At 55.3% G+C, this 17,760-nt stretch overlaps 1 protein-coding gene across 3 annotated transcripts; it reads left to right on the top strand.

The window, feature by feature from the left end:
* The first annotated feature begins 7,643 nt into the window (after window positions 1–7,643).
* On the top strand, window positions 7,644–17,246 carry CERS1 (ceramide synthase 1). 3 transcript variants are annotated; one of them, XR_010886615.1, is made up of 7 exons: window positions 7,712–7,866; window positions 8,426–8,606; window positions 8,991–9,152; window positions 10,091–10,238; window positions 11,215–11,363; window positions 11,846–12,161; window positions 15,587–15,663. XR_010886615.1 is itself a non-coding variant. In XM_067313059.1 (6 exons), exons 1-6 carry the CDS (start codon window positions 7,752–7,754, stop codon window positions 11,886–11,888), a joined length of 798 nt encoding a protein of 265 aa, XP_067169160.1. In that variant the 5' UTR covers window positions 7,644–7,751; the 3' UTR covers window positions 11,889–14,162. The 3 variants fall into 3 exon arrangements, 2 of the variants coding, with proteins under 2 accessions (XP_067169160.1, XP_067169159.1); XM_067313059.1 differs by lacking the exon at window positions 15,587–15,663 and having other exon boundaries at window positions 7,644–7,866; window positions 11,846–14,162; XM_067313058.1 differs by lacking the exons at window positions 7,712–7,866; window positions 8,426–8,606; window positions 8,991–9,152; window positions 10,091–10,238; window positions 11,215–11,363 and having other exon boundaries at window positions 11,889–14,461; window positions 15,587–17,246.
* The last annotated feature ends 514 nt before the right edge of the window (window positions 17,247–17,760 follow it).

Here is a 17,760-nt window from a genome sequence, read left to right on the forward strand (position 1 = left end):
CCTCTGTTTTGTAAGGGACAGGATGAGCAGGACTTCCCCGATGGTGAAGAACAGCTTCATTTAATTTCTTGCAGTGAGAAGCGTTTGTAACGAAATGAGACCTTCCTTTTCTTCCTGATGGCTCAGTCCTGGCAGAGGGGATTTCTCCCACGCTACCTTTCCAGAGAGGTGCCGTAGACTTTGCTGTGCGATACCCAGGCATATGGTGGCACATGGCCCTGAGCAGCTATGGGAGCGTGTGTGGTTCTCTGCGGCTGCATGGGACAAGTCTTGTTCCCTGGAGAAACCGCTCCCTTCAGAGGCTGTTTCACAGATTGAAAAAAGCTACTGGGAGTTTCCTTTTCACAGCTGTAGTAATTAAGCTATCAGAAATTACTGCTTTCCTTTCTCTGCCCTATTGGCTGCTGAGGCCTGGCTTTAAAGTGGCTCTGCCTTTGCTGTTCAGGATTGTCCTTGCTTATCTGATAGCGTGAGGTGGTGCTTGTCCTGTGCAAAGTTCCAGTCCAAGGCCTCTGGAGTCATTTGAAGCTGCTAAAATGACATGCAGGCAAGGCTTCCGTGGTAATGTGCTTCTTATGTAGGACTGAACTTTACCTTAGTACCTGCATCCGTCTGGGTGTAGCTACTGATGATGGGCAGCGTACAGCACCTGGAAGTTCTGGGCCTGGTCTGAATGAGGTTGGAGGTGCTGTAACAAATTGGAGTTAATTTCCTTTGTGCTCCAATTCCTCCTTGCGTGAGGCATGGCTCACCTTCACAGAGTGCCCCGTGATCAGAGGGTGAAAAAAGCTCTTTGGAGAGCTGTGGAGTCCGCTCAGCACCCTTGGAGGACGCTTGGTGACTTTTACTAACCCTGAAGTATAATTCCCTTGGAGAAGTGGGTCACAATTGTAATTGCAGAAGAATGAGGAGAGCTGGTCGGAGCTGGTTCTTGTGGCTAAACCTGAGTGTGTTGTAGCGATGAGATGCTAAGTGACAGTGTGATAGCATCAGTTTCCTCCCAGCAGATAGGTGGAGGGGTAGCAGCAGGGAGAGGAGGCTACTTATTGTTTTTTTAGCATCTGAAACTTTCTTTGTTTATTCTGCTGGACTTGCCATGGGAAAAGCTGGAGATTGTGGCTTTCCCCTAAAAGCTCTAGTGTTTTTTAAGAAATCAGTTTTTACTGCATGACTCCTGGGCAGGTAGGAGAGGAGTGGGTCATTCAGCAGCAGAGTAAAAGGTTCCATCACTCAGGGAGGAGGAAAGTATAAAGAAAAACCTCTTGTTTAACCTGGGAACAAAATTTCTCCCACGCTCAGGACCCTTTGCTTCCCAGTATAGACTCAAAGAGGGTCCTTCCTCAGTTTGAATCCTTAATGTTCTCTGCAAGAACTGAAGCACTCATGCTTATAAAATGAATTCATTCAGTGTCCTGAGAATGCCACCTTCCTGCATGTTAGTTATAAATAATAGATCTTGCTGCTTGGATTGTAATTCTCTGCGTCTGAAGAGGAAATGACTCTTACCACAAGGCCTTGAAGCTTGGAGCATAAAGTGCACCTTAGCTCTGACCGTGACTGCTTCTCTGTGAAACAAGTGCCTTAAAGCAATATACCTCTTCCTCTATTATCTGAATCGTCCCATTTTTTTCAGTGGGAGTGAGAGGACAGAATCTAGGTTGTTCACTCTTTTTCTAGGACTGCTGCAGCAACATTTATCCTGCAACATCTTTGTCACAAATTGTCATTTGGTTAGAAGAAGTGGTAGAGACTGCGCATGTAATGGGAGGGGTCTGGCTAGGATTTGAAAGTGTGGACTTTCACCTGTTATAAGTGCTGGGTTTGTTTCTGTGCATTAGACATAGCTTTTCCAGCGATCCTTGGAACAAAGATAATTTTGGGCCTGTTGCCTCTTTTTCACAGAATCCTCACTTGGTATGAATACAGAAAGGAATTGTTTCTGCGTAGGAAAGGTCCCGCTTAGCTGAGCAAATGTGATTTGCTGGATAGGGAAGGCCCCGGAAGTCAGCTGTGCTGGGGGCACAGGTGTCCCTGTGCAGGTCTGAGGGACACGTCTTTCCTCTCTGGGCTCTTCCCTTTGAGCCTCTGCTCTTTGTCCCGTTAACTTCTGAGTGCGTGAGCTTGAATGATGCTCACGGCACATCTGATTAGATCAGCTCATTGGAGCTGCCGCCCACCTTCGGAAGCGAAGAAGGTCAAGCCAGGTCTAGGCAAGCGTTCCCTTCTGTCTAAGCCTCCTCCTAGGTTTGCGTGCCCCTTCCTGCCCTGGTTAGTGTCTGCGCTCCACTGGTCTCTGAAAGCCACTGCCCTTGGTGTTTTCCCCATGCAGAGAGCAGCGGCAGCCGGACTCGAAGGAGTTTGGTTAAAAAGCAGCAATGTGAGCATCTCTGAGCTCTGCGTCAGTTAAACATCCTGGAGGGCAGCTGAATCTAGAACTGCCTAAGCCAAGCACAGTTGGAACAGGACCAGGCATCTCTCCTTGGGAAAGACTGGGTGAAGGGCCTGGAGCTCAGCAAGCCTGTGCTAGCAGTCTCCTTTTCCAAGCAGGTCTTGAGCTGCGCAGTGACCTTGAATAGATAAAACTGAGAGCACACCTGGACTCGTGCACAAAGATGGTCCAGGACAGCTGTGGCAAGCCTAGGCAGACGCCTTGCAGCCCTCAGCTACCCTGAGCCACCTTTGCTGTGCGGCTGGGAGTTAAAGTCCTTTGTCAGATACCACCTCTGTCCTTAATGGCTGTCTGGCTTTTCTCTGCAGCTGGTAAGTGTTTTCCATTTTTGGCCCACGCACTAGCCAACTTGCTCTGTTAGTGGTGTTGAAATTTGTAGGACATTGCAGTGACCTCTGCAAGGGAAAATGCTGTGTAAACTGAAATGTATGCTCTGGAAAGCAGGGTTCCTAGGTAAGTAATCAGGATAGCCCCAGGAAACATGTTGAAGCTGGAAAGCCACGGTCTCTGCTACCCTTTTCAGTGACTTACTTTCTCCGCCCTACAGTATTGTCAAGAGTTATTTTTCCAAGTTCCAGAATTAGGTTTGTGCCTTGGGGGTAATTATCAGTCTGTGGGAATGCTGTCCCCCAAACCCACCACCGCGAGACCTGACGCCACCTCCGCTGCTTCTGCTGAGAGCAAAGGACACCTCCTGTGGCCGAGGTTGGGGGAAGGCTCGAACGCACCGCCATGTCCCCAGCTCATCTGGCTGTGCCCTGCCCAGGGTTTGAAGCACAAACCCTGAAAACTCGAGGGGAGAAAGCCACAACAATGGGCCCTTTCTTCACCCAGGGAATGAAACTGTGTTGCTGCATCTCGGAGCGGGGGCTGCTTTCCCTGTGCCGTTGTGTCAGCATTCAGGCATGAGAAGGTTATTCAGCCCCCGCAGCACCCTGTTGGCAGCTGTGTTTGGCCTCCACAGAGTGTCTTCTATGGCTCTTCTCTCTTAGGAGTAAATCTTACTGCTCTCAGAGACACCAAGGAGGAAAAAATGTCTGTTGGTTTGTTGCAAGCATCCTAATGTCTTTTTCTGTATGTTTATCTAGAAATTGTTACCCAGAGCCTAACACAGGTTCCCAGTGTCTTAGCTGCAGTTCAGGCAGAGAAACGGAGCCACTGAGAGGCTCCGTGTCTGGTGTAGGGATGGAGCCATGGGAGAGCTGGAGTCCTTCATGGCATGCTTGGTTCATTCCTCTTTCATACTGGGGTGGCAGCTGCTGTCCTTGGGCCTTCAGGGCGCCCGGGAGACTCTTTTCTTTGGGTTTAGAGAAAGGTGATGTTTTACTGGGTCTCTCCTTCGGCAGGCTCTGGACCCTGCCCGGTGCGGCAGGGGGTGGCAGCAGGTCTGGGAGCGGTGTCCAGGCTGGATGCGGAGGGGACGTAGTCCCTCGGGGCGGAGAGGCGCCATCGCAGCTCTGCGAAGGTGCAGACCAGGTCGTGGGGAAGCTGCGCCACTGCCATGGAAGAGGCAGTAACTGGCCAGGTTTTGAATTACAGCTCTGCTTGCTCATCCTTGTCATCTGCATTGAGGAAAAGCTGATGTAAAGCTGCCAGTTCCTTGGGCTGAGGATGCTACGTGCCAGCCGTTCCTTTGTGTTCCTCTGGGGAACTCTGTGCCCAGGAGCCAGGCACAGCACGGCTGGGATCTGGCTGGTCTCTAGGCTGGGGAGGTGGCCGAAGAGATGGGGGCGATCTGGGGGATACAGTTCCTCTGTAACAAGCCTCAATTCATAACCCGTCACGACTGGCCTGCCAGGTGGCTGGAAGGACTTGTGCTCTGCTGCTTCAGCCGGTTGTGGATTTAAGGGGATGGACTGCTTTCCTCTAGTGCTGCAGGCTGTAAAAAGGGAACGAGTGTGTTTGCTTTTTGCTAAGAGTATTTTTTTGACAGTTCAGCAGAGCTGTGGGCAGCGATGGTTTCCATTTGGTTTCTCTTTCCAGTTTCAAGCTGCTCTTGCGGCGTGCTCTCACCCGCTGCTTTGCTCTTTCCCTCCCCCAGCCCTGCAAGTCGCACGAGGCAGTGCGTGGGAACGGTCACGTTCCCCAGACCCCGTTTCCAGTGAATTTTAAAGGTGAATTGGAAGGCGTCTGTTAACAAGCAGGTGGGGGAAAGGGGAGGAGGGAGAAAGAGCCGGTGGCCCTTTAAGCGAAGCCCCATTACATCACTTGCCAGGAGCCTTGGGCTCTTTCGGCTGGAGCCAGATCCGCTGTTCCCGCGCAGCACCCATCACCCCTAGCAACAGGCATCTCTGCACCGTTGCCATGGGAACGGCAGCTGGGTAGCGGGAGGACATCCTCCGTCACACACATCTCCCGCTGTGGGGGAGAGGGAGGACAGGGACACGGCTTCTGCGAGGCGTGGGCTGGTTTTTCCCCGTGCTCCGGGTTTTGTCAGGGTGGGTGTCTGCGTGCCTTGGCGGCTGGCGCTTCCCTGTGCGAGCGGCCCCGGGCTTCATCCGGGCCTCCAGGGTGACCTGGGGACAATCATTCATCCCCCAGGCTCCCGAGTGCTTTCTGGGAGATGCTGTTCCTCTTCCAGCCCTTCGAGGCGCGGGGCCTGCTGCTGTGCCAGCTCTCGTTCCTGCACAGCGCTCAGAGCACAGGCCGAGATGCCCCGTGGCTATTCAGTGGAGGAGGGCTCTGTCCAGGGCCTGTCACTGTGTGTGCAGAGAGGGCTACAATCTCTGGGATCGTTAGTTGCCGCAAGTCAGAATGGAGTAGCCCTCCCTGGGTTTTGCTTTTACTCCAGACTGTGACCCGCTGCCAGGCCGGTGGTGGGCTGTTCATCGCCAGGCCATGACCGCAGGCTCGTGGCAATTTGCTGCGCTGCTGCAATCTCTGCCAAGGGTCAGTAAAACACACGTCGTCTCAGTAATGCTTGCCTGCCCCACAGGTGATGGTCCCCATCAGCAGCTCTGCCTGCCTGGGGTAGAAACATGGTGTCCTTCTCCTTTTACAGCTAGGGCACTGAGGCACAGGGAGGCGACAAATGACTTGGCTGGTGGCATGCATTTAGGCTGAGCTCTGCATCCTAAATCCAGCCCCAACCAAAGGGCGCAGGACTGGTGTGGAGTTGAGGAGTCGCCTCTTGGTGGCCTTTGGGCTCTCCAGCTTGCTCTCATGGTAGTGTGGTGAGCTGTTCCCATATCTGAGCCGCTCCTGTGCTCCACTTTATGGAGGCACGAATAATTCATGCCTTCTGGGCTCGGGACTTTCTGCCTCTGCATTATTTATTCACCCTTAGAGCTTCCTCCTCTTTTTCCTGCCATGGCTTCGGTTGGAACAAGCCTTGCCAGCAGTGTGTTCCCAGTCTGAACGAGGACTGCCATGCTCTGAATGCGAGATGCGTGGGGGGAGGCCAGAGCGGTGCCTCGTTAGCTGGAGGGGCCTTAGACAACTTGGCAGGGCTTTATAGGGCTGGCGCTTCCAGGCCTGACCACTGCTGGGAAATTCAGAGCTTAGAACAAAGCACTTTCAGACTGGGACAGCGCTGGGAGTGGAGCCCTTTGCAAATCTGACACAGAGAGGGGCTAAAAGCCAGGCCAGCCACAGCCCTGGGACAGCTGGGGCCTTAATATAGCTGTTGAGCATCGAGGAGCCAAGCGCTGCCTCCGGAAAGTGCTGACCTGAGGCAGGGTACGGTTACTTCACAGGCATTTTGTTTTCATCTCGAGCTTATCTGGTCTCTCTCTGGTGAGCTCCCGGCCCCGGGCCTTGGGGCATTATCTGTGTTTCAGGCAGTGACGATTTGCTCCGGGCCTCGAGTCACACTCCCACGTGTTGACTTGCTCCCCCACAGCCGCAGCCTGGGGTTGCAGAGGTTGCCTGGGCCGCCAGGCTGATAGAGCTCTGTCACTCTCGTGATGAGAAGCAGAGAAGCTGCCTGCTGTTGCTCAGCTGCCAGCGGAGGGAGAACACCAGCACCCAGCGCCCCAGCTGAGCTAAGGACGTGCCCTGGGCGCAGCATCGTTCTTCCTTCAGACGCTTCATGGTCTGACGTGAAGGAGAGCCTTAGCTGCTCCGTTTTACTCCTTGGGAGCCGATGCTGTTTAATGCTGGGGCTTTGCTTTTACTAGGATTTCCAAGGTGTCCCTGGCCTTGGTGGCCCATCTTTCTTGCTGTTGCACAGCATGCATGTTGGAAGAGCTGTGTGTTACTCATCACCCTCGGGAGCGTGGGGGACTCAGAGTGAGAAAGTTTTGTTCTTACTGTGAGCAATCTGCAGAACTCATCCTCCCTTTCCTCGCTTTGCCCATGTTCAGGGAGACTTTGCCTCTTATTTCTGTGAGTCCCGACCGGCAGGAGATGCTCTGTAAACCACAGGAAAGAAAACCCAGCAGCGTTTCAGCACTGGTCAGCTAGAAGAGCTGTGTGAGAGAACAGGTTCTTGGACCCAGTGCCCCAGCCTTTGCCTACCTGTTACCGGCAAAGCTGGCCTCCCTCCAGCGCTGGTTGCCCATTGCAGGGGAGTCTTGTAACATACTGCTTAGTAGAGCAGCAGCAGCCGTGTCTGGGACTCTGCAAAGCCTTTGCTTTATCAGTTGAAAGGCTCTTTTCTCAGAGCTGGCAGTGCCACAAAGCTCATAAGTGCAGGATGGTCATGTTACAGCTTCCTCTTCTGGGTTTCCTTGTGCAGATAGGACTTGATCTTAATTTATTTGTTATTGAGTCTATTCTGCCAAAGCCAGCTGTGGTGAGCTCCGCTCCTGGAGCGAGGGTGATGGAGTGATGCCCAGGCTGTGGGACGCGTGGCGTAGGCTTATGCTTTCCTCGCAAGGCTCTGCTTTCTCAGTTTTCCATTATGGCCAAGGCCGAGTGGACGGGATCTGTAGCTTTGCATTTTGCCCTGCTTCAGGCTCCCTCTAGGAGCCTCTTCCTCCTCCTTATTCATGCTGCAAAGAAGGCCAGGAAAATTCATTTCATGTCCCTGTTTTTGCTCTTTTTTTGCCATGGAGGGGAGATGGGTTATTATAAAAAGAGGGAAAACATCAAACCCACCTTTCCAGCTGCAGTTGCCACACAAGTTTCAGGACTGTCCATGTCATTGTGCTGAGGACCTCTATGATCTGCACTGTGAGTTCGTGCCTGGTCTGGCAGCATACCCCATGTGCTCAAGTCCCTCAGAGATCCTTTCTCACGGTGAACGCTGCCCTGGGCTCCCCGTAGCCTGTCCTTCTGCCCTGTGTGTGATGGTGCTTCTCCCTTCTCCTTGCAGCCCTTTGGGGAGTGGTGTAACTTGCAGCCCAAAGATGCTGCCAAGATGCCTGAGAGCGCCTGGAAGCTGCTTTTCTACACGTTATCCTGGTCATATGGCATCTACCTACTCTTCTTCACTGACTATACCTTCTTCTACGACCCACCATCTGTCTTTTACGGTACGGTAAGAACGAGGGAGAAGTGGGCTTGGATTAGGATGCCCAGGTTCATATAACATCCGAGTTGAACAAGGGAACCGGAGTTGGGATGAGGGAACCAGACTGCCTGTTCTGTGGTGCTATGGTACGGAAAGGGCACAACAGGCCATCTCCATCCATTTCGTTACAGAGAGAGTGTCACCTAGTGGTTAGTACGCGTAGGGGCTGGGCTGCCTGGCAGCTGCCTTTAGCTGTGGTGGGGAACGGGACGGAGCAGTTAAAGTAAGGGAGACTGTAAGCCAAGGCTTCCTTCACAGATCTAGGAGGGGGAGCAGGCCTAATGCCAAGGGCAGGGCTTGGGAGCCGGGACTCCTGGGTTCTCTTTCAGCCTTTGCCTCCTTTATATCCGTGAGGTGCTGAGTGGGAGCTGGAGCACGAGCACAGCTGAGCCCTGAGGGCTGCTTGGAGCAGCTCTGGCTGCCGCTCGCTCTCTGCTGTTTGTGCTCCTGTGCCTCCGATGCTGAGGGAGGCCCTGTGCTTATGGCTCTGGGTTCACCTGGGGCTCTTTGTCCCACCCCAGACTGGAAGAAGGGCATGGACGTGCCCACGGACATCGCCATCGCCTACCTGTTGCAATGCAGCTTCTACGGACACTCTATCTATGCCACCGCCTACATGGACACGTGGCGCAAGGACTCGGTTGTCATGCTTCTCCATCACGTGGTCACACTGACCCTCATAGCCTTCTCCTACGCTTTCAGGTGAGGACCCTGCCTGTGACAAGGCCCCTCTGCACTGTGCCGGTCCCAGACGTGGGCAGACATGCAGCAAAGGCTGCAGCCTTTCCATGCCCGCATCCGCTCGTGCCCATTTGCCAGGAGGACTCCTGCTGGGTTGGTGTGGCTTCTCCCCTGCCGAGGGCTAATCCTGACTCAGTGCTGTCACTGCAGTCACAGTGCTCATGAGCTCTTGCACGGTGTCAGACCCACCGTGCAGCACATTGCCGCACTGCGCCGTGCCAGGCCTATCTGTCTGGATTATTCACGGAGTCTGTCAGTTCCTGATGTGATGGGCCACGCGCACTGGGTGCAAACGCTGACCCCCTGTCCCACACGTCTCCCTCCCTGGTCCCCTTTTCCCTGCAGGTACCACAACGTGGGCATCCTTGTGCTTTTCCTGCATGATGTCAACGATGTGCAGCTGGAATTCACTAAACTCAATGTCTACTTCAAGCACCGGGGGGGAGTTTATCATCGGCTCAACGACGTCATCTCCAACATTGGCTGCCTCACCTTCAGTGTCAGCTGGTGAGTTTGTCCGCCTGCCTGGCCCTGATCCCACTTCCAACCATCCTTGCCAGCTTTTGCAATTCCCCGGGTGCCCCAGGGTACAGCCTGCTGGTTTTGTGTGCATGGGAACAAGCTGTTTCTATAAACTGTTTGGGAAGAGGTTCCTGCAGAGCCTGACCCCATGCTGGGCTTGGAATCCTTCTGTAGTCACTTTGCCGTCTGTCACCACAGAAGTGCCTGTGAAATCTCGCTTGCAGCATGACAAATGACCCCAGGAGAGGAGGAGCTGTTTCCATTTTCCCACTCATTTGGTTCTAACAGTAAGAAGCATTTTTGCAAGAAGGAAACAGGACATGGTTCTGTCCCAGATTCCAGCCTTGCTGTCCCTCTTGGGGTGAGGCAGGAGAGACGGATGAAGAACAGGGATGTCACTCACAGGCTGTCACTCCTGATGTATCCCTTTGTCTCCTCCTTTCCTCTCTGCAGCCTGCCCTGAAAAGCAGGGGTGGCAACAAGAACCACAGATCTGAGAGGGAGGAGAGCAGGGAAGGCTTTTCACGATAGACTAGGGATGTGGAGGGCTAAGAAGGCCTTCCAGCTATCTTCCTCTCCTGTCCCCCCTTCAGTTGAGATAATCTCTGCATTGTAAACCTGTCTCTCTACCCCGAGAGGCCCTTTCTCTGTCCTGCCTCTGGGGCCAAGTCTTTTCTGCCCGTTAGTAATAGTATTCTCCCTTCATTAGCTACCTTTTCACAGGGCCTGGACAAAGTACTGTCTAGAACCAGGCCTTTAAACCCAAGCCAGATGCCAAGAGCAGGGACTGCCAGCTGCAGGGGGAGCTGGCACGGGTTGCCTGGGGACATGAGGTTGAGCTGGGGGAAGCCTCGTTGCATCCCACGTCTCCTCGGGGATCCCCGTGGGCTGTTAAACCCACTGTGCTCCCTCTGCCCTGGCAGGTTCTGGTTCCGTCTCTACTGGTTCCCCCTCAAGGTGCTCTACGCCACCTGCCACTCCAGCCTCCAGTCGGTCCCTAACATCCCCTTCTACTTCTTCTTCAATGCTCTACTCTTCATCCTCACTCTGATGAACATCTACTGGTTTCTGGTGAGTGCAGAGGTGCTCAGCAACCCCTACACTAACTGCTGCCCTCCTCAGCTGCTCCTGCGTAGTGCCTGCTGCCTGCCTGTCCTTGGGACAACCGGGGAGACTGTGCCAGGACGGGGGAGGTCTGGGAGGACTGGGGGTGGGCTGGGGGGAGAGGGGGGAAACCAATGTCGGTGCCTCTGTGCTGGAATTCAGACTGTCTCGCACCCTGGGGATCCACGAGGAGGGAGCGGTAACAGCAGTCGGGAATGCCATCCCCTGGGGGATTCCTTGGCAGTCGGGGTAGGCTGGAATCTGATAAGGGCGTAAATGCTCTGGCATCCCCTGAAGCTCTGGGAAGAAGGGTGAGAAGGGTGGACTTGCAGGGTTCGCACCAGCGAGCTCGGCTCCGGGCAGAGCTGGGTGGCATCCGAGTTCATCATCCCGCAGAGAGGAAATCGGCTAAGGGTAGTTGCAGCAGTTTGTGCTGTTTAGTCTCTGTCTGGCTCAGTCCAGCCCTGGCTGCGTGCTTGGCCCTGTCCCTCTGTCCGCCCTTTAGCCCCAAGTCTTGTAGCCACCTCTGCCTCGAGTTGAAGTGGGGATGCTTTGCTGAAAAGAAAAAATTGATGCTCTAGGAAAAAGATTTGAAGATAAAGCATCTCAGAGGGGCTAAGAGGGAACTCTTCCTCCTGGTAAATAATGTGGAATAGCCTTTATCCTGCTAGAGGCCCTGCCTTGCACTCCTGCCCCTTGCGGGGATGGACGTGTCTTGTCTGCGCTGCCTTCTGCTGCTGTGGGTTGTCAGCCACATCCCGGGACAGGAGGTGACACCTCTTTGCACCCATGGGTGCCAAAGATTGGCGATCCATACGGGAGCTGCCCTTCTTGGGGTTGAGGACAGCAAAGAAAGGCCCTGATTAGCAAATGGGAGTGAGCAGGTTGGGTGGAATGGCTCAGGGCCTGGAGGGCTGTGACTGATTTTCCTTTCCCTCCGTAGTATATCATCCTGTTTGTGGCCAAGGTGCTGATGGGGCAGATGCAAGAGGTGAATGATGTGCGCGAGTACGACGTGGAGGACAGCAAGAAAACAACAGTGGTCAAGAAGAAAGAGGGCCAACTCCAGCTGCCCAATGCTCTGAAAGAAGGGTGCGTGGGGAGGAGGGGAAACGTGCACAGCACCCAGGGGCTGGGGGAAGGGGTGCTGCCAGACTCCTGAGGCCCTGGAGCAGCTGTCAAAGGGCCCAACATTGGGCTGGCAAACACAAGAGCAGGACCCTTTGACGCAGGGTGTAAACAATTGTTGCAGGGATCAGGAAGAACTTTGTATCTCTCCATCCTTGGGCATTCTGGTGTGTCTGTCCATCTTTATGTCCCGTGAACCCTTACCCATCCCTTCCCCTGCTCTGAGGGCTGTTCTCTCTGAGCAGCTCCTGTGCTTCATGTGATGGACACAAAGTCTGTTGAGATGCTGGATCCCACAGGCAGGTGGGGCTGGCTGGGGACCAGGCTCAAATTGTCTTCATGAACCTGTCAGGACAGATCTGACTTCGGTAGTGATTTGTGGAAGTAACGAAGGGAGAGTCAGTTCAGAGACCAAGGCTCATTTTCTGCTGTGCTCTCTTTCACAGGATGCACCTGAAGAATGGACTTGTAAAAGACAAGCGATTATAAGGGAAGCGTGGTTGCTGCAGCCTGGGCAGCCTGGCTGGATCTGGGAACTGACCCAGGACCCTACACTCAAACCCAGCGAATGAAAGGCACAAGGAGAACATGGCCCTGACCCCTTCCTCCCCTGCCTGGAGCTGGGGAAGAGATGCCACTGACAGCGACAGGCCCCTCCTGGGCCTTGCCTGTGACCAGGCTTCGCCTGATGCTGATGCGCTTTCTGTAACCAGTCGGTGCTGGTTCAGCTGGGAGGCTGGTGGCTTTGCTAACATGGTCCAGGTAGGATTTGGAGCTGGCTTTAGGTCCCCTGGCGTTTCCTCTACCACCCCATCCCTCGGCTATTCTCAGTCCCTTTGTGATATCCCCCGTCTTTGTTGGATTTCCCCACGGACCCTATCTGAGCAGTCCTGGAGGGTCCTTTGACCCACCTTCAAACTGGGAAGGGAAACGTCCTCTCCTCCGTTGGCAACACCATCCCAGGCAAGGGGAGCCCAAAGCCAGCTCTGCTCTCGCTGCTAAGCTGGGACTAAAGAAGATGTGATGCAGTTCACCTCTGAGCCTCGCAGCTCAGGAGGGGTCACTAATACAGAGCTACCCACATACATCTGGAGGCCACAGTGCGCGGCACAATTCCCATGTGCAGGTCCCTGCCTGGAAACCCAGCCCTGGAGCATTATTCCAGCCTCTTGCCTTCCAGGATGAGGGCTGGGACATTAATTTGCTTAAAATGCTTATGTAAGTCTTATAGTTGCTTGAAAAGCCAGTCCTAGGGACAAATCCTGCAGGGCCCCCTGATGAGGGGACTCCAGACTCTGGCTTGGCAATTTCTGCTTGCTAAAGTAAAGAACAAAGAGCCTCCGCTGTGTTGGTTGGTTTTCCAGGCAGCGCCGGCCCTGAGGCTGGCCTGGGCCCTGTGGATTTTACAGCCCCTCGGACTGAGCTCGCCCCATTGCCCTCCTCTCGCAGGGCCGGTCCCCGCAGCTCCTGTGCGCTGCCTGGGAAGCGGAGGTCCCTCCCGAGCAGAGACAACAGGCTGTGAGGGGGAATTCAGGGCGTTAATTCCAAGCATCAGAGGGTGGTTAATTGTTTTTCTGTTTGGTGTCTCATGTTGATTTGACTCTGGGCCCATTACGTGAGCCACAGGGAAAGTTTCTTGGTAAACAAAAATCAAAGTGTCACTGTGGCTGATGGAAACCGTCCCAAACTGTGACAGGATCTGTCACCTTCTTACTCGTATCCCCGTAGCAGGGTCTCAGAAGGGTACCTGTAATGTTCGGCTATCCCGGTGCTTTAGTTTCTTGACTCAAGATGGCTTTGCAGGCGTGAGGGACAGTGAAGGAAGCTGATATCCCCAGGGATCTTTCTGCTCGGTCGTAGCAGAGTAGGGGCAGTGATGGTGCCGAGTCGGGGTAACAGCGGTAGCCAGTCAGCACGTGCCTGGCTGAACTGAATTTCCCGTTATCGGCTTGCCCAAAGTGGGTAACTCGTTGGTCAGCGATGTGTGTGGATGTGTGTGTGTGGAACAGCAGACGCGCTGCCTTCGGGTTTGCTGTGATGGCCAGAAAGGGACTGTGCAACCTGGGGCTTGTTCCGACTCCTCTGCCAGAGCAGCTGGGCCAGGGGACCCTGCGCGGGGGGTTTGGGTGCTGATCGCTTTCTGCGCAACGGGGACTGGCCCCAGGGCTGCGTGTCTTGTGGGCAGGACGGTACGTGAGGGAGCGAGCTGAAGAGGAGAGTTTGAAGACTTGAAGTGCTGGAAGTTGACGGCGTTTAGAGAGGAGCGTCAGACGCTGGGACGCAAATAGCGGGTTTGGAAAAGCTGATTTGGGGGAAGGCAGCGAGACGCTGATCAAAGTGACTCCCTGTGGATCTCTCTCAGTGGGACGTCCGCAAGGTCCACCCTTCTCCCTGGGGCACTGGGACCAGAGCTCGGCTTGCTGGCAGCTTTGCGTAGGGAAGGAGAACAGCCTTCTTCCCGTCAACGGGGACTTTGTTGGACCTTGATGGTGTGGAGATGAGGGAGAGACTGAGAGCGCTCTGGGGGAGGAGGAGGGGGTCCTGCCCTCCAGCACGCACGCAGCACCCTCAAAGGGTTAACAGGCCCCAGGAGGCTGGAGGGGCTGTTCACACCCTCTGCCCAATCCTGGGAATCCCTCTGTGCTAATTGAGCACTAACCAGATCAAAGGCTCCAATCAGGCAATCAACACCCCCCTGGCCCCTGTCTTCAGTCCCCTCCAGAGCTGGTCCCCAGCGCAGCTCTGCTCTTTGTCTGCCGGGAAGGGAAGCTGAGCAATGTGGCCTCGCTCCGTCCGGGCCAGCTTTAGTGCTGGCCTTGCCTGGGCTCTTCTTAGTGTGATTCTGGGGATGGATTTAAGTTTGCAGGAAAGTTTACTGTTAAAATCCCTGGGTCTGAGCACCAAACCCAGCCCAAAAACCCCTGTTCCTGTGCCGTCTGTGCTCTGGCGGATCTTCCAGAACAGAAAGACATCTCCTTCTACAAACAAAGGCCTGGAGGATGCTTGTAGGGTGGAGGAATTCAATGTCCCTGGAAACATCATCCGTGTCTTCGCTGACCAAGGTACAGAAATGCCACGATTTAGGTCCTGCTTTTGGAAGCCCCTCTGCTCTCTGGGCTGGGAGCTCCAGTCCTTCCTTTCCTGTCTGCAGGGTGCAGGTAGGAGAGAGGCTGGGGTGCCCAGGAGAAATCACTGCTGCGTTCACTCCAGGCCCTCAGGATGCTCTAGGTGCTCATTTCCAATTTAGAAATGAGTCAGTAGGCGAGGAGGCGCGTGGGGGTGCAGAGCTGTGCCGGGCACCTGGCCAGCTGGGAGTCGCCTAACGCGGTTCAGAGATGCTGGTTTAATCCTAGGTGAGCGGCTTGGTTTGTCGGGCTCGCAGCGGCAGAGCTGTGACTCCTTGCCGGGGCGGTGGTAACGCGGCTGCTCCATCCGGGTGCAGCGAGGAGAGCTGGGATCTCCCGGGCACCCAGCTTTGTCTGGGGACAGGGGCTGCTCAGCTGTGCCCCCGCATCCTTGTTGTCCTCATGCCTCTCGCTGGCCATGCGGCGCATCTGGCTCTTTCAGCCTGTGGCTTCTCTAAGCAGTTCCCGGTTATGTGGGAACTGTTTGGTCAGTGTCCTCTGCATCCTGAGACACTGCTGAGCTCACCTCGCTTGTGATTCAAGGTTTCCAATGGAAATCTAGGTCTGGCTTAAAAGGGCTGCTTACCTGTTGCTTCAGTTTGCTGCTCTTTGCCCTTCTTCCTCCCCACCCCAAACTGCAGGCACCCACAACGGCCACCCTGTCCTGGGGGGGAAGATATTTACAACTGGGGAAAAATAACGCGCCAAGGTGTGAAGTAGTTTCGGGAGGAGTATTACTGCCCTGTCTGCGAGGCCGTGAGTGCAGCAGCGAGAGGCAAAGTATTGCTTTGGCATCTCGGTGATGCAGGTTAGAGCCTGGACTAGCAGGCTTCTCTGTGCCTCCAGGCTTCTCCAAAGGCCATGCCATTAGGTCGATAGTCCACGCTGCAGCGTTGTCATCTTGGTCCAACGGCTGCGGGCGCATTTGGATGCCCGGCTCTGTTCAGTCCCATCTTCCTCTTGCTGTGCAGCCAAGAGCTTAAGCTGGAGCCCTGGGAGGTTGATCCCGCTCAGCATAATGGGGTCCAAACACCGCCACCTCTATTTCTCCTTCTTTGTCAGGCCACTTCGTTCATAACGGGCAGCCCCAGACGTTGCTGTGCCTGCAGAAGCGTCTGTACTTTAACCTCTCCGTGCTGGAGGAGGGCGAGCACTTGACGATGGCGCAGCTAGAGATCAAATTCAGCCACAACTCCTACCACACCTCCAGCCGGGGCCAGGTCTTTGAGCTGAGGCTGTACCAAACCTCCCAGATGTCCCTGCGGGGGATGCCCTCCCGTGAGCACAGCCGAAAGCTGCTGGTGGAGCAGTCCTTCGCCCAGCTGCACAAGTCTCTTCTCTTCAACCTGAGCGGGGTGGCAAAGGACTGGCGCACTTACAGCAAGAATCTGGGCTTGATATTGGAGATCTCAGTGGGCGGCAGAGATGGTGCATCAGCCCTGGCGACCAGGGGGCTGCAGAGCCTCTGTGCCAGCATCGACTCCTTCCTGGATACCTCTCTCCTGGTGGTGACCCTCAGTCAGCAGCAGTGCAAGGCCTCCAGGAGGAGGAGAAGCGCTTACTACACCCCTGTCACGCCAAGCAGCCTCTGCAAGCCCAGGCGCCTCTACATCAGCTTCAGCGACGTGGGCTGGGAGAACTGGATCATCGCCCCCCAGGGCTACATGGCTAATTACTGCCTGGGAGAGTGTCCCTTCCCGCTGACGGCTGAGCTGAACAGCACCAACCACGCCATCCTCCAAACCATGGTGCACTCGCTGGACCCCGAGGGCACCCCCCAGCCCTGCTGCGTCCCCGTCAGGCTCTCCCCCATCTCCATCCTCTACTACGATAACAACGACAACGTGGTGCTGAGGCACTACGAGGACATGGTGGTGGATGAGTGTGGCTGCAGATAGCGGAAGGGCCTGGGGGGGGGGGGGTGTATGTGTGCGCTGGGGCCTGTACGAAACACTGTTGAAGGAGTGATGGAATAAATCCAAATGTGTTGAATCCCCTCTGTGCTGGTGTTTAGGGACTTTGCTGCTGGTGCATGGAGGGGCTGGAGCTCCCCCCCCGGCCTGTCCTTCTCCATGTGCAGCCAGGGAGGAGATCTGGCCCTAAGGCATCGTTACCAGGTTTGGACTTGTGCTTCGATAGGACCTGGGCGCTTGGTTCCCCCAAGGAGCCGATGGCCGGGGCCAGCTTGGGCGCGCAGGGATTATGATCAAGTCTGACGCTGGCCGCCTGCTCGTCCGTTCTGCGCAGGCGACGGTGGCACCGGTTTGTGAATCCCCCTCGTGCCCAGGCCAGAGGTGAGCGGCGAGGCGGCGGGTGCCCTGCTGCGCTGCCTGCGCTGCTCGGGGAGCAAGGCACCCTCTGCTGAAGGGAAGCGGCTCGGCTTGCTTTGCTGCTCGGCTTTTTGGCTAAATGCTGCTGCTTTCCCAGGGCAAAAAAGAAATTGCATTTTTTTTTTTTGGTGAAGCGATGCTGGTGATTCTTCCTTGCTGCCCAGGTGCCCGTGCGGAAAGGGCAGCGCTGCTGCCGCGGGAGAGCGGGGAGGAAGCGCCACGGCAGCTCGGCCCCCGCTGCGAGAAGAGGTATGTTGTCGCCGCAGGAGCTGCTTCGCTGCGGCTCCGCAGTGACTGAATCCCTTCTGCTAGCGCAGGCAGCCGGTACATGTGCGTCTTTTACTCTGGCAACGCCAGCTTGAGCTATTTTTAGTGTGCGGGTGCTGATTTTGGGGGGGGGGCACAGCAGTATACACAGTTCAGAGGCGCAGCGCGGCCGTTTTAGCATCAGCCGTATCGCTTCCGTCCAGCCTGACGTTACCTGTGGAGGTTTGGGCTGAAAAGCAGCCCCTGTCCGCAGGGCTGTGGGGGCTCGGTGCGCACCTGAAGCAGAGGCAGGGCTGTGTAGCAGAGGGCCGTGTGTATTGAGTCAGTGGCATCTATTTCCGTCCTGGACTGCTGTGAGCTGCAGTAATTAACTTACCTCATTAGCGCCGCGCTGAGCCCGGGTCCGTGGTCCAACCGCCGGCAGCTGGGGACTTGCCTGCAGTGCAGCGCTGGGCTGTCGGGCTGCCTGACCTCGCTGCTACCTGCACATCCAGCAGCTGTAGCTCCACACAGCAGTGTTATGGCCGTGAATTCAGGCACCACGTTAATGTGGTTGTGCAGCTTTGGGGGGCAGGGGTTGGTTTTTAGGTATTTTTTTCTGTTGATCTTGTTTTTGAGGGTTTTTTTTTTTTCAGACCT

The sequence above is a fragment of the Apteryx mantelli genome, chromosome 30, assembly GCF_036417845.1.
Source record: "Apteryx mantelli isolate bAptMan1 chromosome 30, bAptMan1.hap1, whole genome shotgun sequence".
Classification (NCBI taxonomy): domain Eukaryota; kingdom Metazoa; phylum Chordata; class Aves; order Apterygiformes; family Apterygidae; genus Apteryx; species Apteryx mantelli.

Excerpts from the sequence above, each read along its gene's own strand:
- CERS1 (XM_067313058.1), top strand. The coding sequence starts at position 14,176 with ATGTGGCCTCGCTCCGTCCGGGCCAGCTTTAGTGCTGGCCTTGCCTGG. Across the intron at positions 14,462-15,586 it reads CCGTGTCTTCGCTGACCAAG|GCCACTTCGTTCATAACGGG; the intron begins GTACAGAAATGC and ends CTTCTTTGTCAG.